The 27,192-nt window shown below is 42.7% G+C and overlaps 1 protein-coding gene across 2 annotated transcripts in view; it reads left to right on the forward strand.

Annotated features, from left to right (window-relative positions):
- ETS1 (ETS proto-oncogene 1, transcription factor) overlaps window positions 1-27,192 on the forward strand; it is a 170,828-nt gene that overhangs the window by 9,843 nt on the left and 133,793 nt on the right. For both annotated transcript variants that reach the window (XM_058194986.1, XM_058194988.1), the window contains exons 2-3: window positions 2,485-2,567; window positions 12,049-12,193. In XM_058194986.1, coding sequence (XP_058050969.1) covers window positions 2,499-2,567; window positions 12,049-12,193 — 214 coding nt within the window. In that variant the 5' untranslated portion in view covers window positions 2,485-2,498. The remainder of the gene's footprint in view (window positions 1-2,484; window positions 2,568-12,048; window positions 12,194-27,192) is intronic.

Below are 27,192 nucleotides of genomic sequence, written 5' to 3' on the forward strand. Positions count from 1 at the left end.
CATCATCAATAAAGATAAAAACAGGGGGAAGATCCAGGGGTGGGCTTCTGGGGGTTCGGGAGAACCTCTAGCTAAGATTCTGTGCAGTTCAGAGAACCCTCAAATTCCACTCCTGGATGGCCCCACCCACCTACCCCTCCCCTCCCCTCCCAGAAGTCCCCATACGGCCTGTTTTGGATGCAGGTAAGTGCAAGGCATGTGCAAAGGCTTGGGGAAGCTGAAAAACGGGCCTACCGGAAGTTTGGGAAGGCCTGAAACGATCCTGTTTCCGGCCTCCAGAGGGCCTCCGGAGTCTGGGGAGGGCAAAAACACCCGCTGTGGTCCAGGAGGCCGGCTAGGCCACGCCCACAATGACCACACCCACCCAGCAACAAGGCAGAGAAACCTTTGAAAAAATTTTTGAAGCCCACCCCTGGGAAGATCTAAATGATTAATGTCCCCTCTCTCCAAGTTTTCTAATTGTTTGGGAAATTAGGGGAAAATGTGATATATATATTCAAAAAGTATATACTAGCACATGTTTCTGGAAAGACAGTCGCAGGATTCCTGGAAGCGCCATCTGAAGAATGGGAACAATCTTGTTGTCCACACCCGTCTCAATTCTCCATGCAGATTCAAGGACTGATTCACACCTTCGTGGGCATCTGTGTATTAGTTTCTCCAGCGGTTCTTGCAAATTTGGTAAAGGGATAAAGATAACACAAAGTAGTCCACAAACTCTTCCACATGTCGTTGTTCATCTTCCATAATCCTTCCAACAAAAACTGAAGGCAACCTTCAAACGTCTTGCCTTCTACTGGGTATGGAGTGTTGTGAGAATCCCCATGAATTTTTTCCCCTAAACCTTGTGCATTGTGTGTCTTTGAGAGGCAGCGTAAGATTGGCACTTTTCCATCTGCAGTGGCAACGCCTAATGAGCTAAAGATTTTGGTTAAAGATTTTGGATGACATGGACAAAATTGCTCACAAATTTTTAAAATGCATCTCTCCGTATATTAGAAGCGTAATGCAAATACTGCATTTGTATTGAAGATGAAGGCATTGGATGTTTTATTCTTCTGTTTAATTGTGTTTGATTCTTGAAAACTGCCTGGACAAGTCCCTGCAGTTTTCTTGGCAAGGGTTTTCAGAAGTGGTTTGCCTTCTTCCGGCTGAGACAAAGTGACAGGCTCAAAGTCACCCAGCTGTCATGCCCAGGGTGGGATTATAACTCACAATCTCCTAGTTTGTTGCCTGATGCCTTAACCGCTCACTTCAAGTTCAGATAACATGAGAAATTGAACTGCAGAATTAACTCGGCAACAGAAATACTTGACATGTTCTACAATTAAGAATACACACCAGTTATATCAATACAGTTTTTCCCCCCTTGATAGATAGCTCCCATTTCCAAGATCCTGGAATTTACAGGGACAGAGAGTTCCAGCTATCTGCAGTGAGAATAGAATAGAATAGAATAGAATAGAATAGAATAGAATAGAATAGAATAGAATAGAATAGAATAGAATAGAATAGAATAGAAAGAGTAAAGTAGAATGGAATGGAATGGAATAGAATAGAATAGAATAGAGATTAGGATTAGGATTAGGATTAGGATTAGGATTAGGACGGAACAAAGAATGAATAGAATAGAAATTAGGAAAGAATGATTAGAATATAGAATGTAGAATATGGATTAACAGAGTTGGAAGAGATCTTGTAGGTCTTCTAGTCCAACCCACTACTCAGGCAGGAAACCCTATACCATTTCAGAAAAATAATTGTCCAATCTCTTCTTAAAAAATGTCCAGTGTTGGAGCATTCACATCTTCTGGGGGCAAATCATTCCACTGATTACCATATTTTTCAGAGTATAAGACGCACCTACCTTTTTTGGTGAGGAAAAGAAGAAAAAGAAATCTGCCTCTGCCTCCCAGCAATTTTGCCTCCTTGAAGCAAACATCCTGCTTTAGTTTCATTTTTGTTGCATAGCTTGATTAGCACAAGAAAAGAAAAAAAATCTGCTCCCAACAATTTACCTTCTTGCAGCAATAGGCCATGGCAATCCCTGCAGCCTGAAACAGCTGAGAGTTGGGATAATCAACTTGTGCTGAAATGGGCTATATCTACTTGCTGCAAGGAGGTAAATTGCTGGGAGGCAGAGGCCAAAGGGTGGGGGCCAGTGGGTGGGCGGGGCTACATTCAGGGTATAAGATGCACCTAAATTTTCACCCCCTTTTAGGGGGGAAAAAGGTGTTTTTTATACTCCAAAAAAATACGCTAATTATTCGAACTGTCAGGAAATTTCTTCTTCGTTCTAGGTTGCTTTCATTTTTGTCCCATTGTCCCATTCCGACTTGGGTAGACCATATTTCTAACCTGGCATGCCTCAAAGGTCTGACAATGGGAAATCCATTCATCCAGATGGAAGTTTTTTGCTTCAGGGGCTTCAAGTTGATCCTCTAGGCAATGATTTAACAAGCCCCTTTTTCTCCATTTCTGCAGGCATCCTGGAAACGATGAGTTACTACATGGATACAACTATTGGGAACCAGTCTCATTATCCCCTGCCTCGTCCTGTGATGATGGTAAGGAAATTGTTTGGCTTAATAACAGAGATGTAAAGGAAGCCATGTATGGCTGTTGCAACTCAAGTCAGCTCCAGCATGGCAGTGTTGTCACCGAGGCCCAAGTAGGTATTATTAGATGCAATCAGTTCGAAAACAAACAGACTTTATTAGAACAGCTGAGAATTAAACTCATTCTCAGCGTCGTCCAAACTAATTCAGAACAAATTCTTCATAACACAATTCTTCTGTCCTTTCACCAACTTTGGTCTAATTAGGCAAACTGCCAAAGGCTTTTCTTGGCAAAAGTTCAGAAGCAGAAGATGCCGACAAGAAATAAATGCAGCAAGACAAGAAACAAGTCTATCAACGTTGTTTTCTGACAAAGAGCCCAAGAGCCGTTGCTGGTCTTTTAAGCCTTATGGGATAGGCCAATCATTTCTTGGCCCTACTCTCGAGTCGTCCTCTTTGCTTTAGCTGCTTTTGCCTTCTGGCAGCTCTTCTCATGCATGCACTAGGAACAGGCTCCTCCTGTTCCTCTGCCTCTGTACTGTCAGCCTCTGGAGGCTTCGGAGTCTGCACATCACTCCCAGATGGCTCTGGTCGCATCTCTGCCTCTGATGCAGAGCCCTCATCTGGGCCTTCCCCAGCCTCCAGGACTGGCCCACATTCTTCCTCAGCCTCATCGCCGTCCAACTCTGCTGCCAGCTCCACAGTCTGCTGGCAGACCACAACAGGTAGTCAGAAATTCATTTTTGGTGGGATGTTTGTAGCCTACAGAGACTGGCTCCATCCAAGCCCAAGGGAAAGAATCCGAAGGATTGAAGAAACTCAGAAACACAGTAAGGCCAAAACAAACTACCTATGAAGTCCCTGGTGCTCTCTGAGCTTGGTTGCTTGCTTTCAATCCTTGCAACCACCAAGCTCAGCGAGTACCAAGGACTGAGGTCCAGACGGTCTCTTTCAGGGGTGGTATTCACTTACCTTCACTATCAGCTTGCAAATGTGAGCGCACATGCCACCTCCGCGCATGTGCAGGGCCTTCTGCACAAGCACAAAGCATCAAAAACGTGGATAAATGGGACGTGATTATGTCTGGGCAGGTGGGCGGGGCCATTCGCTACCGGTGTGCCGGAACAAGATATAACCAGCTGAATACCACCAGTGGTCTCTTCTGTTGAGTAAAACTACTTACAATACACAGCTCCGATGTTACAAAAATCATATGTTCGATCTTCTCTTAAAAATTCTCTTTGCTTCACTCTTTCCATTTCCATTTTTTTTTAAAGTTTTATTTTTACAATCATATCAAATAATTCATCCAATGTACAGTTATATACAATTAGTCGGGCTTGCCCAGTCACCACCACCCTTTTTAACACTCTTCCCTCTTCTACCTTCTTTTACTTTCCAAACCTTCCTCTCCTTCTCTTATCTACATCCGCTCCTCCCTCCACCCTACACCTTCCTTCTCCCTCTACTATCCCTCTTCCTTCCTCTTCTCCTCTTTCCTACCTCCTACTCTCTCTTTTCTCCCTCCTCACCGTTCTAAAATGGTAACTATGCAGACCCGACCCTACATTAATTATATTTCTTCAATAATCCCTGTACATTAACCATCACTCCATCTCTACCATACCCCCCCCAATTCCCCTCCCCCTTACCCCCCACCCCCCACCCCGACTTCCCAGAACAAAATGCAGGGTATCAAAACTAACAATCATAATCCAAAATAATTCCTAAATTATAATCTCTAGTCACACCACACTTAGTCACACTCTCAATTCCCCTCTCCTTCAAAAATATATCTAATACAAAATATTTCCTAAATTTACTCATATGCTATTCGATATTTTTTTTTATCTGATACTTATTTTAAATATAATCAATCCACATTTTCCATTCTAGAATATATTTTTCTAGTGTATAGTCTTTCAAGTAAGCGGAGATTTTTGTCATCTCTGCCAGATTTGATACTTTGAGTGTCCATTCTTCGATTGTAGGTAATTCTTCTTTCTTCCAATATTGGAAGAAAGTATTTCCATTTCCATATTAATAGCCTTCGGGGTCTCTCTGCGATAAGCATGAGTTAATAACTGATGCGATGGCAGGAGTCAGCCAAGGGATTTTGCTGAAAATTCAGTGAAACAGAATTGAAGGAAAAAGTTTATGGAAGATAAAGGGGAAGCATGCGAAGTAAATACTCGAAAGATAGCTAGCATGGATGTCAAAACAGCCATCTGGATACTGAAGCAAGAATGCTTTATGCCCCTGAATGTGGGAAAGATACACCAATATCCATAATGGAAGAATGGCTGGAAAAACTGATGGAACTATTAAAGCAATCAGTTGCTTTAATCAAAGAAAAGTATACATCCAATTTCCTTTGGAAATGGCTTATAGATTTTGTGCTTGAGACAGAAAAAACAATGAAATTCTGACTTAGGGATTTGCTGATTGGATCAGTTTATTCTTATAGAAATAGCTAATGTACACTAAGTATGCAAAATAAGGAGGGAATGCAATGGCTCAGTGGTTAAAGATGGCGAGTTTCAGCCCGGGTTTGAGACCCGAACTCTCTGCATCGGAATGAGCTCCCGTTACTTGCTCAAGCTCCTGCTCACCTAGCAGTTCAAAAGCATGCAAATGCGAATATATCAACAGGTACCATTTTGGTGTGAAGGTAGCAGCATTCCGTGTGCCTTTGGTGTATAGCCATACTGGCCACATGACCACAGAAGTGTCTTTGGACAATGCTGGCCCCCTCAGCCAAGAAGCAGATGAGCAGCACCCCCTAGAGCTGTACATGACTGACAGGCAAACTTTTACCTTTTTTAATGCAAAAAGTTATGGGTGCATTGTTATCATCTTTATTCTATTGCATTGAAAAGAGCTGGAAGCTAATGCTTCTCCCTTTCCCCAACCCCCTTACCCTACTTCTCTCTTCTCCTTTTTCCCTTTCCCGCTTTCCCAGTATCTTTATTTTTCCTTCTATTTTATATTTTGATGCGTTTAGTAAAAGTGTGTGTGTGTGTGTGTGTGTGTGTGTGTGTATTATATATATATGTTTTTGTAGGTTTTCACGGGTATATGTATGCAGGTTTTGGTATGTTCGGGTCTTTTCCTATATAAGATTGGAAGTATTTAGGCAACGTTTCGATGAGATCTCACTCATCATCTTCAGGCTTTGGCTTTGTTCTTATGTGAGCAAAGTTTGAGAGCACAAAAAATCCCCCATCCAATCAGAGCACAGCCAAGCTCCCACCCAATCAGTTCAAACCCCCACTAGCAGTTAAAAGGAAGAAACAGCTGCGATCACATATTGCTCCCAGAAGCACGAAGCTGAAGCCTGAAGATGACGAATGAGACTTCGTAGAAACATCGCCAAGACACTTCCAATTTTACACAGGAGAAAACCCGAACAACCAAAGACCTATATACAAACACCCGTGAAAACCTATATATATATATATATATATATATATATATATATATATATATATATATATATATATATATATATATATATATATATATATGAAAATGCAGCTATCAGGAGCTTGCTCAAACGAGTCTGAGAATAGGAGGGGATACAGAGTGGTTGACCAGCTATGGAGCGATGGCAAGAAGGAAATGGTTGTGCATGGGAGGAGCAAGTGCATAATTGAGGCCAGGCCGTCAGAAAGCAGAGGGGAAGGGAAGGAAGTTCCTCTTCCTGTTATCCCAAAGTATTTAGCAGGCTCAGCAGATACGTTGCCAATGAGATATGTTCCCTTCTGTCTAAGCAATGAACCTTTGTCAAAAAAGAAACATTGATGCTGGCATTGCATTTCCTCGGAACGCACTTAATTTGGGGAGGATTTCTTTGCCAAGCGGGGCCTGTTGGGTCTGCTGTCAGAGAAGGTAGCAGCTATTGTACATTGCCGGACTCCCTAAAGGTGCTTTTTCAAAAGGCAACTGGACTTTGTATGTCCTTAAGAAGATGTTTCCCTTCTATCCAAGAAGCTGCTTCAGTTCTGACAGAACGGTTAGAGAATGGAGGGGTTTACATTCCTTGCAGTCATCTAGTTGTTAGCACACTCTCTGAGAGTTGTTGAGGCTGCTTGGAGGTTTATCTGTGCCCTCAGGCTCACCTGAATAGTGCAAATGAGGAATGCGGAAACTTCTTGGAACGGCTTGTGTTTTAAACGGGAGATAGGTGGTGTCATATCGCTCCCCCCCTCTGTTGATAGAGGGCTGTTCGGTTTTAATATAGATCAAGGGTCTCCAACCTTGGCAACTTTATGCCCGGTGGACTTCAACTCCCAGAATTCTACAGCCAGCTTTGCTCTGTTGAGAGAGGGCTGTTCAGTTTTAATATAGATCAGGTGGTAAGCAGTGGTGAAATCCAAATTTTTTTACTACTGGTTCTGTGGGTGTGGCTTGGTGGGTGTGGTATGGCTTGGTGGGCGTGGCTTGGTGGGCATGGCAGGGGAAGGATACTGCAAAATCTCCATTCCCACCACACTCTGGGGCCAGCCAGAGGTGGTATTTGCTGGTTTGCCGGACTACTCAACATTTCCGCTACCGGCTCTCTGAATGGCTCAAAATTTCCGCTACCGGTTCTCCAGAACCTGTCAGAACCTGCTGGATTTCACCCCTGCTCCTGGCCCTTCATCTTTCCAAAGATACAAGCTGTGGCATTCTTCTTGCATTGTCCCCGTATGAAATTGCATGGATTGGATCATAATAATTTACATACAGGTTCACTTGTATAGGTTGTACTTGCATCGGGCTAACTGGATATAACAATCTGTTGGATAGAAGGAGTTTTCATTTCAGTATGGGTTAATTATATCTAAGCTTAATAAAAGGTCTGGCAAATTTTTGCTTAGAAGTTCTGAAGACCCAGAGAGCTATAGATGGTCAGCATTCCTTTACCCTGGGAATTATGGCAATTGATCCAGAGAAGATAGAAGTTCATACCTTGTAGCTACTGGGTTTGATCTTAATAACTTCTGAAATCAAAGGAAGATAAGCCTGCCTGGGCACACTTTTGTAATCGTTATCCAGAGTTGAAGTGATAACTTTTGGCATTCTGAACCATGCATTCCCTTGCAGCATCTTTCTTGGGCCATCACTGAGAGAAATTGCTTGATTTTCAGTCACCCATCATGAAAAGTCTGCCTTCGTTCTAAAATGAAAAAGAGAAATACAGGGAGTCCTTGACAAAAGAATAGGAATAGGAATAGGAAAGGAAAGTGTAGAGGAGAGAGGAGAGGAGAGGAGAGGAGAGGAGAGGAGAGGAGAGGAGAGGAGAGAATAGAATAGAATAGAATAGAATAGAATAGAGTAGAGTAGAGTAGAGTAGAGTAGAGTAGAGTAGAGTAGAGTAGAGTAGAGTAGAGAATAGAATAGATTAATAGGAGGAATAGGAATAGGAATAGGAATAGGAATAGGAATAGGAAAGGAAAGGAAAGGAAAGGAAAGGAAAGGAAAGGAAGTAGAATAGTGAAGAGAAGAGAATATTAGGAATAAGAATAGAATAGAGAGTAGAGTAGAGAATAGAGTAAAGTAGTGAATAGAGTAGAGAATAGAATAATAGGAATAGGAATAGGAATAGGTATAGGAGAGGAGAGGAGAGGAGAGGAGAGGAGTGGAGAGGAGAGGAAAGGAAAGGAAAGGAAAGGAGAGGAGAGGAGAGGAGAGGAGAGGAGAGGAGAGGAGAGGAGAGGAGAGAGAGAGTAGAGAGTAGAGAGTAGAGTAAATAATAGAGTAGAGAACAGAGTAGAGAATAGAATAATAGGAATAGGAATAGGAATATAAAAGGAAAGAATAGAGAATAGAGTAAATAGAATAATAAAAGGAATAGGAATAGGAAAGGAAAGAGTAGAGTAGAGTGTAGAATAGAGAACAGAGTAGAGAATAGAGTAGAGAATAGAATAGAATAAAATAATAGGAGAAATAGGAATAGGAGTTGAATTGAATTGAATTCTTTATCGACCAAGTGTAATTAGATACACGAGGAATTTGTCTCCGTTGCATAAGCTCTCCCCGTACGTACCAGCCATAAGTGATAAATCATGATCATAATCATAAAATTCATTCATCATAAATCATGAGATGACCACAATTGAATCCAACGTTTCTGTTGCTAAGTGAAACATTGCTTAAGTGTGTTTTGCCCCATTTTATGACCTTTCTTGCCACAGCTGCTGAGTCAAATCACTGCACTTCTTAAGTTAGCAACATGTTTGTGAAGAGCATTTGTCTTCGCCAAATCTGCCTTGCCCATCAGAAGGTGACTCTAGGACACTGCAACTGTCATAAATATGAACCATTTGTCAAGCATTCCAATTTTTATCATGTGCGCCCAGGGCTGCTGCCACAATTGTAGTTGTGAAAAATGGTCATAAGTCACTGTTTGTAACCTTGCTAACGGTCACTGAATGTGCAAATTGGGACTCGAGAACTACCTGTATGCAGAAAAAAAGTGTGCATTTTAAGGGAGAAATGCAAAACTGTAGGGAATGAGGGTAACTTGCGCCTGGAAATATGGACATTTCAACTCATAAGTAGAGAAATTAATCAGTGGAACAACTTGCTTCCAGGAGTTGTAAATGCTCCAACACTGGAAGTTTTAAAAAGCAATTGGACAACCATTTGTCTGAAGTGGTGTAGGGTATCCTGACTGAGCAGGGGGGTGGACTAGAAGACCACCAAAGGTCCCTTCCAACTCTGACATTGTGTTATTCCCTACCTGTCTAACTGGGTGGACAGGCTGATATCATGAGGAGACGACTGTATTAAATGCGTTTGCATCAGAGTTAATCAGACCTTCTAATTTTAATATTCCCCTTTATTAGACCTTCTAATTTTTACTCAGAGTTGTTCAAAGGAGACCGACACTTAGAGGAGACACTGTTCTGTGCCATATTTGTGACCAAGTGCCCAGTCACAATTACTCACTTGTGTTTGCATTTCATAGCTTGAAATTAACAAATGTCTTTGTTCAGTAGATGTATTTTAAAATGACCAGGTCCCTGGAGACCTGAAGTGGGTGACTGTAGCTATTGTACCACTCAGTCCTCAATCACACTGAGATTGTTCTACGTGTGGGAATAGGAAGTGTCACATCAAAGCCTTCCAGTCTATCTGCTTTGTCAATTCCGGTTGGTTGGTCTCAAACTATTATAGGATGAAAGTAGCTGATACTCAGCCCTCAATTCACTTGCAACCACTATGTTTTGTGCCTTAAAGTTCATTTTTTATTCCCGAGCTTCAAGGATTCTTGTAGGAATTCAACAGTGGGACTATATCAACTTCTTTCTAAAATAAACAGCCCATACAAGTCTCTGGTCCAGTGGTGGGATTCAGCCAGTTCACACCACTTTGGGAGAACCGATTGTTAACTTTCTGAGGAGTTTGATGAACTGGTTTGAAAAGAAGGACTAGGGGAGACATGATAGCAGTGTTTCAATATCTCAGTGGCTGCCACAAAGAAGAGGGAGTCAAGCTATTCTCCAAAGCAGCTGAAGGCAGGACAAGAAGCAATGGGTAGAAACGAATCAAGGAGAAAAGCAACTTAGAACTAAGGAGGAAGTTAGCTCAATTATTTATTTATTTTTATTTATTTATTTTTCAAATTTATATACCGCCCTATCTCCCTAAGGACTCAGGGCGGTTCACAGGCAGTTAAAATACATATAAATACAAATTAAAAAACAACAATTAAAAAACTTATTCTATTGCCGAATTTAAAAAACAATATAAATAATAAAAAAAACCTTAAAACCAATAACTTTAAAATCTAATCCAGTCCCGCGCAGATGAATAAGTGCGTTTTAAGCTCGCGACGAAAGGTTCGGAGGTCCGGAAGTTGACGAAGTCCTGGAGGGAGTTCGTTCCAGAGGGTGGGAGCCCCCACAGAGAAGGCCCTTCCCCTGGGTGTCGCCAGACGGCACTGCCTAGCTGACGGCACCCTGAGGAGTCCCTCCCTGTGAGAGCGCACGGGTCGGTGAGAGGTATTTGGTAGCAGTAGGCGGTCCCGTAAATAGCCCGGCCCTATGCCAATTAATCAGTGGAACAACTTGCCTGCAGCTGTGGATGCTCCAACACTGGAAATATTTAAGAAAATGTTGGATAGCCATTTGTCTGAAATGGTGTAGGGTTTCCTGCCTGGGCAGGGGGTTGGACTAGAGGATCTCCAAGGTCCCTTCCAACTCTGTTATTATGTTATGTTATGTTATGTTATGTTAGGTTATGTTATGTTAGGTTAGGTTAGGTTAGGTTAGGTTAGGTTAGGTTAGGTTAGGTTAGGTTAGGTTAGGCTAGGCTAGGCTAGGCTAGGTTAGATTAGGTTATGGTTGTTGGAAGCAATCATTAGGGCAGAGAACCGGTTGTTAAATTATTAGAATCCCACCACTGCTCTGGTCCATAAGGTAAGAAAGACAAAACTCTGCCATACTTCAGAGGAATTCCAATAAAACAGATACAGATACTTGGGTTTTTAATTTAGCATATATCCAGATTCAAATGTTATGTGCAGATCAGGGGTGAAATCCAGCAGGTTCTGACAGGTTCTGGAGAATCGGTAGAGGAAATTTTGAGTAGTTCGGAGAGCCAGCAAATACCACCTCTGGCTGGCCCCAGAGTGGGGTTGGAATGGAGATTTTGCAGTATCCTTCCCCTGCCACGCCCACAGAACCGGTAGTAAAAAATTTTGAATTTCACCACTGGTGCAGATGGTGTATTTTAGCACTTAGCAATAGCACTTAGGGGTAAAATCCAGCAGGTTCTGACAGGTTCTGGAGAACCAGTAGTGGAAATTTTGAGCAGTTCGGCGAACTGGTAGCAGAAATTTGAGTAGTTGGGGGAACCGGCAAATACCACCTCTGGCTGGCCCCAGACTGGGTTGGAAATGGGGATTTTTCAGTATCCTTCCCCTGCCACACCCACCAAGCCACACCACGTGCACCAAGCCACGCCCACAGAACCGGTAGTAAAAAAAATTGGATCTCACCACTGCACTTAGACTTATATACCAATTCACAGTGCTTTACAGCCGCCTCTATGCAGTTTACAAAGTCAGCCTCTTGCCCCCAACAATCTGGGTCCTTATTTTACCCACCTTAATCCTGGTGAGATTTGAACTGCCAAATTGCAGGCAGCCGGCAGGCAGCAGAAGTAGCCTGCAATACAACACTCTAACCACTGTGCCATCAAGGCTCATTTTAGGACTCATTCAGCTTTTTGTGACCATAACGTTGTGCCGGGTGATGCAATTAATCTTGGACAGAAGTTGAAAAAAGTGCGGTCTTCCTTCCTTCACCCATCACGATAGCGTTGATTTTGATCTATTCAGAAAACACACCTCATATTAAAGTCATAATAAAGAATACGCGTTTTACAAATTAACAGAAGTCTGTAACTGCAGCCGTCCCTTCTGTCGGCAAATTAAACAATCCTTCCTCTGCCAAAGTGGACTTCTCCTCCTTAACTCCGTGTTTTGCTTTTTGCACAGAGACCTGGAGATGCCGGTTCCTACGAAGACCCCTGGATGAGCTGCGGGTTCCAGTCCAATTGCTACCAGCAGAGGGCGATCTATTCCCTTTGGGATGAGACGGCAATCCAGGAAGTGCCCACCGGCTTAGACTATCACAGCACAGGTAGAAGATAATCCTCTCCCTCTCCTTTCGCCTTTGCTGGCTGGAAAAATATGTCATTTATGTCCCTCCCTTGCCTACGGTATAATGTAATGAGTTACAAAATCAGGAAGTTTCTGCTACTTCTTGCCTTTACCAAGAACTTGCCAGGAAATGTTAAGCAAACCGCTCTGTTCCAATCTTTCGGTGACATGGAGTTGAAAAAGAATATTGTCCTCCTGTGAAGAGCCATTACCTGGGTTGTACGTCTCAAGAGATGTACAAATGCACACCGAAGGAGCTACATAAAAAGTGCCTTACACCTACTTGGTTTAACCTGTTTATAGCATGTGTGTGTGTTTATTGTTCAAAGCTATCAGTAGGTGATAGCTCTACAAGCCTAATAATAAAATGTGTAAATGAAACACAGAAACATACTGAACATGTCAGCTCTAATACCTAAATTAGACTTTAGTACATTAGCATGCATTTTATTTTATTTTAATTTATTGTTTTACTTTATTTACTTTATTTTACTTTACTTTATTATGTTTAAAATTATTTTATTTTATTTATTATATTTTTTTATTTTTTTATTTTATTTTATTTTTTATTTTATTGTTTTACTTTACTTTTTATTATTTTACTTTTTTATTATATTTATATTTTATTTTATTTTATTTATTATTATTTTTTATTTTTTATTTTATTTATTTTATTATTTTACTTTACTTTTTATTATTTTACTTTACTTTATTATATTTATATTTATTTTATTTTATATTTTTTATTTTATTTTATTTATTTTACTTTATTTTACTTTATTTTACTTTATTTTATTTTATTTTATTTTATATTTATTTATTTTATTATTTTATTTTATTATTTTATTTTTATTTTACTTTACTTTACTCTACTTTACTTTTTATTATTTTACTTTACTTTATTATATTTATATTTATTTTATTTTATATTTTTTATTTTATTTTATTTTATTTTTTTATTTTATTATTTTACTTTATTTACTTTATTTTACTTTATTTTTTATATTTATATATATATATTATTTATTTTATTATTTTACTTTATTTTACTTTACTTTACTCTACTTTACTTTTTATTATTTTACTTTACTTTATTATATTTATATTTGTTTTGTCTTGTCTTGTCTTGTCTGCTTCTGCTTGGCTGGAAGACCACCATGGCTTTATTTTTAATTTTTGTTTACTTATTATTAGCCTTCAATGCCACCCATCATGGTTGTGAACTAGATCAGGGGCCTCCAACCTTGGTCCCTTTAAGACTTGTGGACTTCAACTCCCAGAGTCCCTAAAGGGACCAAGGTTGGAGACCCCTGAACTAGATGATGAAATTGAAACCAACGGGAAGGAGGCACCTACTTTCCATAGTAGTTTTGAGAAAATAGCATGGAATCACGAAAGATCACGGTTGAGGCAAGGGTCTTCTCTAATTAAAAATGTCAAATATTCTGGGGGGCGGGGGGAAGGGAAAAATTGGAGCACTGCTTGTTTTGGCCCAGCAATGTTGGCCTTTGATTCCCACAGCCAGATTATTTACATGCAGATAAGATTATGGAGTGCTTTGGTAGGAAGAAAGCGTGACTTAGAACTTCACTGAGCCATAAAACATAAGCTTTGGGTCTTTTTGAAAGAAAGATTGTTTAGATGCAAGAATTTTGCCTCGGAATCTTATCTCTGTCCTCGAGTTCCAAAGATACTTCTAAAGAGGTATGATAATTTCTTCTTCTTCTTGCGGTCAGCCGTGGAATGAAGGAAGAGATGGTCCTTGCATTAAAAACATGCACAGAGATGCTTATTTCTAAATCCTTCGGGACTCCAGCTTTCCTAAATGTGGGTGGGTGTTTATTGCCCCAGTTCTGATCTGCTCACAGGAACAGCCAAGGAGAACCAGCTGAGATCGAAGAAGCGACGGATAAACTCAGCATATCCACTGCCTCCTAAGCAGATCTTGTGGAAATCTTGTGCATTTGTACAACATCTCTCAACTTAACCTCAGTGTTATTATGGAAATTCCATTCCTGGAGGTCTCCATGTATGTCCCAAGAGAAAAATAACGCGATGTAACACAATAATTCAAGAAGTCACTTGCAAAAAAAGACTAAAAGATGTTTTGGAAACCTTTCCATAACTGTATCTCTGGGAAGTAGCTTCCTATATTTCTTAGAATAGAATAACACAGTTCGAAGGGACCTTGGAGGTCTTCTAGTCCAACCCCCTGCTTAGGCAGGAAACCCTACACCACTTCAGATAAATGATTATCCAACATCTTCTTTAAAACTTCCAGTGTTGGAGCATCCACAACTTCTGGAGGCAAGTTGTTCCACTGATTAGTTGTTCTAACTGTCAGGAAATTTCTCCTTAGTTCTAAGTTGCTTCTCTCCTTGATTAGTTTCCACCCATTGCTTCTTGTCCTGCCTTCAAGTGTTTTGGAGGATAGGTTGACTCCCTCTTCTTTGTGGCAGCCCCTGAGATATTGGAACACTGCTATCGTGTCTCCCCTATTTTGTACACAGCCCAGGACAATTCCTCTTCATTCAATAAGTGGCCCAGGCAAGCCAAAATCTTGGACACAAGGTTGGAATCCATATTTGTAGCCTCCCCATCATATCTCAAGGATCGAGACTCAGTGACCGGAAAGAATGCATGGTTGTAAATTGAGGATTACCTATGGGTCATGGAGAAACATCTAGGGTAGGAAAGGGAAATGGATGCTCTTCTCTGCCTTGTTGGACTTGAGTGCCCTCCATGCTGTTCGGCAGGGCCTGTGGTCGAGAATGATGGGTAGTGCAGTCCAGTAGCCCCCTAAGAGAACCCATATCAGCTGTTGAAACCTGCCTCTGTCCCTTTGAACAGCTGCTTTCCTATTCTGAATGAACCAAGGACGATCCTGTAGATTTGGAGCGAGATGGAATAAATTTCAAATGTATTGTCAGTGGATGGTTCTAGGGCAGCAGTTCTCAACCTGTGGGTCGGGACCCCATTGGGGGTCAAATGACAATTTGCCAGGGGTCGCCTAAGACCATCGGAAATATGGGAAGTATACTTGCGAGTTGAAGAATCGCGCTCCAATGGTTGACTCCACCAGCCAGTTGCAGGCTCTTCAAATCGCCAGCCGAATTCGGCTTCAGTCACGATGAATTAAAAAAGAGAGAAATCCTTGCTCTGATGTCTCCCTCTCAAGCCAGCTGCAATCACTCCCAATCGCTAGCCTAATCTGGCTTCAGGCGCGATAAACTTAATAGGGGAGGAGTCTCCGCTTTAATGCCTCCGTCTTCAAGGCAATTGCAAGCAGTTCAGATCGCTAGCCAATACGGCTTCAGGCGCGATAAATTCAAAACGAAAATAATTTTACAGTTGGGGGTCGCCACATCATGGGGAATTGTATTAAAGGGGTCGCAGTACTATAAAGGTTGAGAACCACTGTTCTAGGGCTTCTAGAGCTGACAGTTCCCCTCTTCCAGGGGTGGGCTTCAAAAATTTTATCAAGGGGTACTCTGCCCGGTTGCTTGGTGGGCCTGCCCTTCTTGGGCTCTGGAGGCTTTCCTTGAGCCTCCTGGAAGCCCTCTGGAGGCTGAACTTCCAGTAGGCCCTAAGCCTCTGCCCGGGTCCTGCACTTACCCGTATCCAAAGTGGGCCACGTGGGGACTCCTGGGAGGGGTAGGGCCGGGAGGGTGGGGCCAGCCAGGAGTGGGATTCTCCAAACTGCACAGAAACTTAGCTAGAGGTTCTCCCGAATCCCTGCGTACCCCCAGCAGCCCCACCCCTGCCCTCTTCCCCCTTCTGGGACACCCTCTACCTGCTCCACTTTTGTTTCCCTGAGACTCTTCTGCCCAGGCTATTTCCCCATTCTTGCTCTCTCTCTCTCTTTCTCTCTCTCTCTCTGCTCCCTAGAGGAAAGTTCTCTTTGTGTGCAGTTTCTGGGCCCAATTCCAGATTCTTTCCTTGTAGGAAGGGCAGGATGTGTCCCACTTGCGTGTGTGTGTGTGTGTGTGTGTGTGTGTGTGTGCATCAGCGTGCATGTCTGTGTGTGTTTGCAAAGGCCAACATGGCTCAGCAGCCCCAATGGCTTCTCCAGCTGCAGTGCATTTTCAAAGCCGGGCTTAAAAGAGAATGCTCTGCATTTTTTTTTTTTGGCATTCTTTTTATCCTATTTTTAACTGCAGCTTCTTTTTTTTCCTTTCTCAGCCCCTTCTGTCAATCCCTCCCTCACTCCCTGTCCGTCCATCCGTCCCCCCCCCAGCCACCTCCCCCGCACTCTTTCGGAAGAGATGAATGGGACTCCTTCTCTCAAAGAAAGCACATCTGCTGGGGATGGAGGCGGGGAGGCTCAGAGGTTTGGGAGAGGAAAACAGCAGGAGAAAGGGGCGCGACTACACGGGCACCTTTCAGGCCTTCTCCGTTTCCCTACCAAGGGGCGATGGAAAGATTGACAGAAAGTTGCAGACGGAGGAGAACAAGGCTATGGATGAAATGCAAATTAGAGAGAGAAAGAGATGGAGGAGGGAGAGAAAGAGGGATGGAGGGAGAAAGGGAGAGAGAGAAAGGAGAGATAGTTAGAAAGAGATGTGAGAAGGAGGGAGAAAGAGAGAAAGGGGAGGAGAGAAAGAGAGCAAGACAGAGAAAGAGGAGAGAGAGGAAGAGAGGGAGAAAAGAGAAGAACAGAAAGCGGGGAGAGGGAGGGAGGGAGGAAGAAGGAAAGAAAGAGGAGGGAAGGAGGGAGAGAGAGAGAGAGAGAGAAAGGAAAGGTAGGAAGAAAGAGATGTGAAGGAGGGAGAGAAAAAGAGGGGGGAGAGAAAAAGAGCAAGACAGAGAAAGAGAAGCGAGAGGAAGAGAAAAAGAGAGAAAGGAGGGAGGGAGAAAGAGAGAGGGAGGGAGAAAGGGGGAGATGTAGAAAGAGATGGAGGAGGGAGAGAAAGAGAGAGAGAAAGGGGAGATGGAGAAAAGGTGGAGGAGGGAGAGAAAGAGAGGGAGGGAGAAAGGGGGAGAGAGAAAGGAGAAGTAGGAAGAAAGATATTTGAGAAGGAGGGAGAGAGAAAGAAAGAGATGTGAGAAGGAGAGAGAAAAGAGCAAGACAGAGAAAGAGGAGAGAGAGAGAAAGAGTGAGAGAAAAGAGAGAGGAAGAGAAAGAGAGAAAGAGAGGGAGGGAGAAAGAGAGATGGAGAAAGATGAAGGAGAGAGAGAAAGAGAGGGAGGGAGAAAGGGAGAGAGAGAACAGAGAGGTAGGAAGAAAGAGATGTGAGAAGGAGAGAGAAAAAGAGCAAGACAGAGAAAGAGGAGAGAGAGAAAAAGAGAGGGGAAGAGAAAGAAATAGATGAAGCAATAGGAGGCAAGGAAAAACTACCCTTTGACCTTGCACACATGGCAGTCAAACGAAGAGCTAGGCAATAAAAACTCATTTGTACACTATGGATCATGCAGCTGCCTGGCTTCATTCATAGTCCTGTCCCCCACCAATCTCTCTCTTTCTCTATCTGCCTTTTTTTCCTGCCTACTGTCCTGTGCCCAAGTCCAGCATGGAACCATTGGCAGCCGTTGGGTAGGAGGCCGCCCGAGAATTCTGCATGAATGACTGAAGTCTTTCTCTCTTGGCTTCTCCTCCCTTAGATGGAGATGGGTGGGGGGGGGCTCTGCGAGTCGAAGGGGGCCTCCCTCACAAAAGCCCCTGTTCAGGCATTTGATTCAGACTGGAGTCTTTGGCTGCTGCTGGTCTCCACACCCAATTTCTTACCATTGTGTGTGATTTCCCCATTTGCTCATTACTTGGCCAGTGACCATTGGCAGATATTTCCACCTTATTTATTTTTGTTTGTTTGTTTATTTATTTATTTCATCAAGCATATATTTTATGACAGGGAACAAGCGTAAACATAATTATAAATACATGTAAACAGAATAGAATAGAATAGAATAGAATAGAATAGAATAGAATAGAATAGAATAGAATAGAATAGAATAGAATAGAATAGAATAGAATTTTTATTGGCCAAGTGTGATTGGACACACAAGGAATTTGTCTTGGTGCATATGCTCTCAGTGTACATAAAAGAAAAGATACGTTCATCAAGGTTCATCATGGGTCCTTGAGTGGCGCAGACTGCTAAAACAGTCTGTTATTAACAACAGCTGCCTGCAATTATTGCAGGTTCAAGTCCCACCAGGCCCAAGGTTGACTCAGCCTTCCATCCTCTATAAGGTAGGTAAAATGAGGACCCAGATTGTTGGGGGCAATAAGTTGACTTTGTATATAAATATACAAATAGGATGAAGACTATTGCTTAACATACTGTAAGCCGCCCTGAGTCTTCGGAGAAGGGCGGGGTATAAATGTAAATAAATAAATAATAAATAAATAAAAAGGTACAACATTTACAACACAATTGATGGTCAATGTATCAATATAAATCATAAGGATTGCCAGCAACAAAGTTACAGTCATACAGCCATAAGTGGAAAGAGATTGGTGATGGGAACGATGAGAAGATTAATAGTAGTGCAGATTTACTAAATAGTAAATAGTGAATAGTAAAGGATAGGAATAAAAGAAAACATTAGGACAGGGACGGTAGGCACACTGGTGCGCTTACGCACGTTCCTTGCAGACCTCTTAGGAATGGGGTGAGGTCTGCAGTAGACAGTCTAAGGGTTAAAGTTTTGGGGGTTTGGGGAAGAAACCACAGAGTCAACCCTTTGAATAGCTCCTGCATTTTGATATGAGCGAGGGGCGACTGATGAGTAGAAAACCTATTCCCTGCAGTCACTTCTTCCCTAGCACGGGTTACAAGAAACGATTGGGTTGCATGTTTTTGTTTTTTTTTAAAAAAAACACCAATTTATACAGTAGTGGCCAAAATTGTGGAAACCTTTTGGGAAAAGTGTATTTTTGAGGTTTGATGGCTAATAACACCACTTTTTTTGGGGGGGGGTAGTTTCAAGATAATTCTATTCCACTGTTGGAATAGTCTGGGAATAGCCCAGACCTTAACCGAATTGAAAAATCTATGGAGCCGGCTAAAGAAACTTGTTAGTCGGAAGCGACCCAGCAATAAAACCCAGTTAATAGAAGCAAACGTTCAATCTTTGTTTCACATTAGAACAGCTGCAGAACTCAAAAGACTTGGTTCACTCCATGGGAAGATGTTGTAAGGCCGTAATTCATGCTAAAGGTTACCCGACTAAGTATTAACGGACATGGTGGTCATTTTTGTATATCTCACTTTTTCTAGTGTTTCACTTTTCTTCTTTATGCTGTAACTGCTATTCTAATAGAAAATCCTTCATAAAAGTTATTGCATCACATTCTTGATTAAATTATCTTTCCATTGATATATAACTTTATGGTACTACTCCAGAAAACAGGTGTTATGAGCTAGTTTTAGAAAATACACTTTTCCCAAAAGGTTTCCACAATTTTAGCCACTGCTATATATTTTCACATTTATTTATTTAATTTATTTATTTAATCATATTTATATACCGCCCTATCTCCCAAGGGACTCAGGGCGGTTTACAGCCAAGTAAAAAGTATACATAAATACAAGTTAAAACCCCAATTTAAAAAACTTATTAAATATGGCCGAATATTAAAACCCCAATAGAATAGTAAAAACCCCATTAAAACCAAATTTAAAATTTAAAATTCTAGTCCAGTCCTGCGCAGATAAAAAGATGTGTCTTAAGCTCATGAAAGGTTGAAGGTCAGGAAGTTGGCGAAATCCTGGGGGAAGTTCGTTCCAGAGGGTGGGAGCCCCCACAGAAAAGGCCCTTCCCCTGGGCGTCGCCAGCCGGCACTGCCTGGCTGACGGCACCCTGAGGAGTCCCTCCCTGTGAGAGCGTATGGGTCGGTGGGATAATAAGCACTTAATAAGCACTTAATAAGTGCTTAATGAAGAGCGTATTGTCTGGATCAATTTATTTATATAGAATAATACTTTTCCCACTCCCAATTTCTACCTCTACTATCCAACCATTTATAAAACAAGCCCCATGTTTGAAAATATTCTGTATCTTCTTTTTCTTTTATGTTTAGTGTCAGTCTGTCCATTTCTGCACAATCTAATTTTTTTTAAAAATTACATCATCTGGGTTGCATGGGTTTTTTAAGGGGGCATCTCAGCCGCGCCCCCATTCCAAGATGTTTGGGAAAAAAGGATTCCCTTGTGCCATTGAGGTCTTAGCTCTCATTCACAGTAAGACATAGGTAGTCCTCAATTTACGACCATTGTTGGGACCAAAAGTTCCATTGCTAAGCAATGCAGTTGTTAAAGGAATTGCAACCAATCTGACAAACTTTTGCCATTATTGTTAAGCGACTAATGGAGCAAATCTGGCATGCCAGGATTCCTATGTATTTTACCAGCCCATTTTGCTCTCCGAATTCATGGAGACCTAATCCTAACCCTAAATGGATTTGGCCCCCAATGGGATTTTCCCATGTATTTTACCAGGAAACGTAGATAAAGCAGGCTCAAAAAGTCAGCGCCCTCTTAAGCATATTTGTGTGCTCCAAATCCATAGGTAAAGGTAAAGGTTCCCCTCGCACATACGTGCTAGACGTTGCCGACTCTAGGGGACGGTGCTCATTTCCGTTTCAAAGCCGAAGAGCCAGCGCTGTCCGAAGACGTCTCCGTGGTCATGTGGCCGGCATGACTCAACGCCAAAGGAACAGGGAATGCTGTTACCTTCCCACCAAAGGTGGTCCGTATTTTTTCTACTTGCATTTTTTACATGCTTTCGAAACTACTAGGTTATCAGAAGCTGGGAAAAGTAACGGGAGCTCACCCCGTTACATGGCAGCACTAGGGATTCGAACTGCTGAGCTGCCGACCTTTCAATCGACAAGCTCAGCTGTCTTAGCCCCTGAGCCACCGCGTCCCTTCCAAATCCATTGGCAATGTCAATTTTGCTCTCTGAATTCATGGAGACCTAACCCTAAGTGGATTCCCCCACCCCATGGGATTTTCCCATGTATTTTACCAGGAAACATAGATAAGGCAGGCACGAAAAGTCAGTGTCCTCCTAAGCGTAGCCATGTGCTCCGAATCCATTGGCAATCTCATTTGCTCTCCAAGTTCACAAAGACCACATGCACAGGTACCACATGCAAGGTACCAGATGCACAGGTACCGGATATGTGGTACCTTGCTCAATAGTAGTAACTGTGAGAGGGATCTTGGAGTCCTAGTGGACAACCATTTAAATATGAGCCAGCCATGTGCAGCAACTGCCAAAAAAGCCAACATAGTTCTGGGCTGCATAAACAGAGGGATAGAATCAAGATCACGTGAAGTCTTAGTACCACTTTATAATGCCTTGGTAAGGCCGCATTTGGAGTACTGCATTCAGTTTTGGTCCCCACGATGTAAAAAGGATGCTGAGACTCTAGAAAGAGTGCAGAGAAGAGCAACAAAGATGATTAAGGGACTGGAGGTTAAAACATATGAAGAACGGTTGCAGGAACTGGGTATGTCTAGTTTAATGAAAAGAAGGACTAGCGGAGACATGATAGCAGTCTTCCAATATCTCAGGGGCTGCCACAAATAAGAGGGAGTCAAACTATTCTCCAAAGCACCTGAGGGTAGAACAAGAAGCACGGGTGGAAACTAATCAAGGAGAGAAGCAACTTAGAACTAAGGAGAAATTTCCTGACGGTTAGAACAATTAATCAGTGGAACAACTTGCCTGCAGAAGTTGTGAATGCTCCAACACTGGAAATTTTTAAGAAAATGTTGGATAACCATTTGTCTGAAATGGTGTAGGGTTTCCTGCCTGGGCAGGGGGTTGGACTAGAAGGCCTCCAAGGTCCCTTCCAACTCTGATATTATTATTATTATTATTATTATTATTATTATTATTATTATTATTATTATTATTATTATTATTATTATTATTATTATTATTATTATTAGACCTAACCTAACCCTAAGTGGATTTTCCACATAAAATGGTATATAAAATAGCACCGTGATGGCGAACCTATGGCACGCGTGCCACAGCTGTCTTGCAGACCCCTTTCTGTGGGCACTCGAACTGCCATCCAGTTCAGCTCCACTGCACATGCGCACATGCCTCCCGCCAGCCAGCTGATTTTCAGGATGCAGGGGGGGCAGGGCGCATGAGGGAGACGCGCATGCATGTGCAGGGGGTCATGTATACATGCACGGGGGGAGGGGGAGTGCGGTGTGGAGTGGGACGCCCCCCACAGCCCATTTTTGGCTACAGGGAGGCCTACTAGGCCCAAAACAGGGTGTGTGGGGAGGTGCGGCATGCTCCCCCCCATGGCTCGTTTTTGGACCCAGGAGGCTGCAGCAAGGTGTGCGCATGCACAGGGGGCAGGGGGAGCTTGGGGGTCACATGTGCATGCGTGGTGTGGGGGAGCACGTTGTATTATGGGTGCCGGCACACGTGCATGCTATTGCATGGACGCACGAGAAAAAGGTTAGCCATGACTGACATAGCAGGACTGTGCAAAGATTCCATCTGAAACCAATTCAATTGGACCTTATTCCATAGGTCATGTGTTCCTGTACATAGTGATAGATACGACTGGGGGTGGGTGGGTTAAACACCTTCATATTCTTTGAAGTTACACTTTCTAATTCTTTCAAAAAATATTGGATTTGGAGTACAAGGATAGACCAAATAAAAATGGAGCAAGTCCAACTCTTTACCAGGCCTGGGATGAGTTAATCCCCAAAAAGTTACTCTGAGACAGTTGTCTGGAAGCAATAAGCACATTCGTATCTTGCGCGCTGATTCATCATTTAAAAATGCATCTTTTTTCGTTTAGCCTACTCTTTTGGCTAGGCGTGCAACGTGCTAAATTTTTGTTTGGGTCCATTGCAACCTGTACCTGTTGACCGATAATTACTGTCCTTACATACATACCCTGCCAGTCGTCAGAGTTAACAATGGTTGTCGCACGCCGGCTGCGGGTGAAGATATAAACCATGGTTCGTCTAAGCAAATTCAGCTGCAGAAGCACGCGGGTGGTAACTCCTGTATTGTGGGAATAACGTTGCTCATTCAAGATAGCTTGTCCTTTTTGGGAAAGAAAAAAAAAACAACACTTGGTAATTCGAAAAAGGACTTCCTCTCAGGTTTTATCATGAATGGGAATGACTTGATCTGTGTGTTTGGTGCCAAACTAGTGGAAAGTGTGAGTGTGTGTGTGTGTGTGTGTGTGTGTGTGTGTGTGTGAGAGAGAGAGAGAGAGAGAGAGAGAGGGTGGGAATGTTGGAGGGGGCTGAAACCCTGAAAATAACTAAGGCTTTCCTCCCTGCGCCACCACCCCCCCCCGTCCACTTTTTTGGCAGCCTGAAACCATTCCCTTGCCAGATGTTCATTGTGTTTATAGCTGCTGGAGAGGAGACCAAACTTTCTCATTACTATTTCTCTCTGTCCTTCCCCCTTTCTCCCTCTCTTAACCTGAAGCCAGGGAGTTCAGCTTAGAGGATGCAGCTGGAGAAGGCCTGATTTGGGCAAAGGGGGAGGGAAAAAAAAAAGTGAATGAAACAGTTGGAGGGGAAAGAGAGAGAGAGAGAGAGAGAGAGAGGTGGAGAGGGAGGGCTGTGTTTCCCCCTCTCCCCCATCCCATTCAGCTAATCCTTCCACCACACCCACTCTCAGCAAAGTCTTTCCAAATACACGTGTAAGGGGTATTTGCGCGGGCACACACACACACACACAGAGGAGGGGGGGGAGAAAAGGAAAAGAAAAACACGAGCAGATTTTTTTTTAAAAAAATCAGAAAGTAAACATTCAGGCCATGGGGGTCTGGAGGTTATGGGAAAGGAGGAAACTATCGACTAATCAGGCAGGCACACACTTCCCTTCCTGAAATAAACCAGAAAGCTTTGCTTTGCTTTACACAGGAGTCCTCCAAGGTTAACCCTGGGTTTGCCAACAAGGCTGGGAGGAGAGAGAAGGCAGAAACGCCCGATCTGCTGGTTGTCAGTTGTCTTACTCAGTGGCCCTTTCCCAACACGCAGGCCCTGCGCTCAAATGTCTTTATAGCAGGCAAGCTCTATTGCCTCATGACTTCCTACCTGGATTGCAGGTAGATGAAGTTCCTGGGCCATTGACCATTGGATACGAAAAGCACAACAGTTGCTGGTAAATCAAGAGGGCTTGTGATAATTCTTGAGATCTTCACGGTGGATGGATGGATGGATGGATGGGGAGCAAGGAGGGAAGGGAAGGGAGGGAGCGAGAGAGAAGAAGGAAGAAAGAAAGGGAAGGAAGGAAGGAAATGAGGGAGCAAGGGAGAAGAGGAAGGAAAGGAAGGGAGGGAGGGAATTAGGGAGCGAGGAAGAAGAAGGAAGGAAGAAAAGGAAGGAAGGAAATGAAGCAAGGGAGAAGGAGGAAGGAAGGAAATGAGGGAGCAAGGGAGAAGAAGGAAGAAGAAGGAAGGAAGGAAATCAGAGAGCAAGGGAGAAGGAGGAAGGAAGGAAATGGAGCAAGGAGAAGGAGGAGGAAGGAAGGAAGGAGGAGGAATTAGAGAGCAAGGGAGAAGAAGGAAGAAAGGAAGGAAGGAAGGAAATGAGGGAGCAAGGGAGAAGAGGAAGGAAGGGAAGGGAGGGGGGGAGGGAGGGAATTAGGGAGCGAGGAAGAAGAAGGAAGGAAGAAAAGGAAGGAAGGAAATGAAGCAAGGGAGAAGGAGGAAGGAAGGAAATGAGGGAGCAAGGGAGAAGAAGGAAGAAGAAAAGGAAGGAAGGAAATCAGAGAGCAAGGGAGAAGGAGGAAGGAAGGAAGGAAATGGAGCAAGGGAGAAGGAGGAAGGAAGGGAAGGAAGGAAGAAAGGGAATTAGGGAGCAAGGAAGAAGGAGGAAGGAAGAAAAGGAAGGAAGGAAGGGAGGGAGGGAGGCTACACTGTCTTCCATTGACACTGAATGCCAGAGGAGTGTGAGATTGTTGCCATGTGTGACATCCAGGTTAGCCCAAGCAGAATTTCCACTTTCGGAGCTAGTATATCTCTGAATATCGGCAGAGAACTGGCCCTGACCACAGTAATATCAGAATGATGACACACGTCCTGTGACATCATGATGCAAGCTCCGCCCTTTTGTATCTGAATCATATCTTCCATATACTGTATGTAAGAGGCAGAGTTTATGTTAACAATGCACATTTTCATCCCTCCCTAAGAATCATCTATGCGTATCAGAAATTGGGGACATAATCTGCTTTTTAGCCCTAGGTGGAGGGATGAAGTCTACCAATAAAGTTTCAATCCTGCTCAATTTTAACAGAGGTGTCTGGTTCAAGTATGAATTCAAGGTGAGGAACCCTAAGAGATCAGCAGCAAGGAAGATGTCCACCAATAGTTGTACATTCTCTACAAAGCTTGGTTTTGAGGCTCCTGTTCAGAGATGATTCAATCGTTGAACTGACCTTTCCAACTGACTTGCAAAATTGGCCCCAATGCATTAAACCAAACTAGGTCCCTCCAACTCGATTAGACAGTTGGAGAGGCTTCAGCATTTTTACACGCACACTTTTTATTGAATCAACCAGTCAAGTTGGAGGTTGGGTGATTTGCACCCCTTAGTTGCAACAGGGGGATTAAGCCAACCCCCCTCATCCTTAGCATCCTTCTGCAGAGTTGAATTGCATTTCAAAACTCAAAACACAGCAATCTTTTTGGGTTGGTGCATCTAAAGCTCAGCTAGGCTCGAGTGGGATCTGCAAGGCATGGTCAACAAGGGTAGCTGCAGTGGTGAGAGTCAAACTCCATCCATTTTTTTCTTTAACGAAGTCTTGAAATTATCACTAAATTGTTATATGAATTTGGAAGTTTATCTGTTCGTTGAGCAAGGCTCTGTACAATAACAAAATGCATATGTGAAAGTTTCTAACAGAATACCGTGTTTTCCCGAAAATAAGTCCGTGTCTTACCATATTTTTTGGAGTATGAGATGCACCTTAGTTTTTGGGGAGGAAAATAAGAAAAAAGCTGATTGACAGGAGGATCGGCCTCCTGGAATACCCCCAATCAGCCGTTCCCAGAGGTGAATTTTAGCAACAGGTTCCTTGGTTGTGAGTTCTGTGCCTTGCCTTTTTTTGCTTTTTTTTCTGCCTCTGCAAGCCTCGGAAACAGAGCTTCAGAAAATAAAAACCTCTGAAGCTCTGTTTCAGGGCTTCTTTTCTGAAGCTCTGTTTGGGGGCTTTTTTTTCTGAAATTCTGTTTGGAGGCTTCTTTTCTGAAGCTCTGTTTCTGATGCTTTTTCAGCCTCTGAAACTTCTGTTTGAGAAGCTGGGCAGGGCTACAATTGGAGTATAAGACGTACCCAGATTTTCATCCTCTTTTTTTGGGGGGAAAGGTACGTTTTAAACTCTGAAAAATATGGTATATTTTTTGAACCCTGAAATAAGTGCTTGGCTTTATTTTCGGGGAGGTCTTATGATTTTGGGGCGCATGGAGCAAGATAGGGCTCCTTTTGCTGTCTTATCTGATTTCCAGCTCTGTCTACCTAACCCTAAACAGAGGAAATGGCAGGGACCGGTTGCGCATGTGCTTAAATATTTTTGGAGTGGGCTGATTTTTGGGGAGGGCTTGTCTGGGGCACATGCACTCAAAAGCCCAATTAGCCTTATTATCAGGGGATGTCTTATTTTCAGAGAAACATGGTAGCTTACGTCTTCAGTACAGATATATTTCCAATATTACAAAAGAGAAACGGGTAAAAATCATTCCATTCTTGATTCCTTGATTCCTCTTTATCAACGTTCATTTGTAGTGGCTTCAATCTCCTTTCTACCCTAATGTTGCAATTTTTTTTTAAAGCACAACATCCCACATTTTTTAAACATTTCTTTTCACTGGGCATCACTTTTTAATGTTGGTTGCAACCAACCTTACTTTTTTTTTTGTCTGCATCTTGTTGTTGTTTTTTTTAAAAAAAGAAGAACCTTTCAGCGTATTTTTGTCTGCAACTGAAATTTGGAGACAAGAAATTAATCCTTCAGTTTTGTTTTTTTTTAAAA

This window comes from Ahaetulla prasina, chromosome 9 (genome assembly GCF_028640845.1).
Source record: "Ahaetulla prasina isolate Xishuangbanna chromosome 9, ASM2864084v1, whole genome shotgun sequence".
Classification (NCBI taxonomy): domain Eukaryota; kingdom Metazoa; phylum Chordata; class Lepidosauria; order Squamata; family Colubridae; genus Ahaetulla; species Ahaetulla prasina.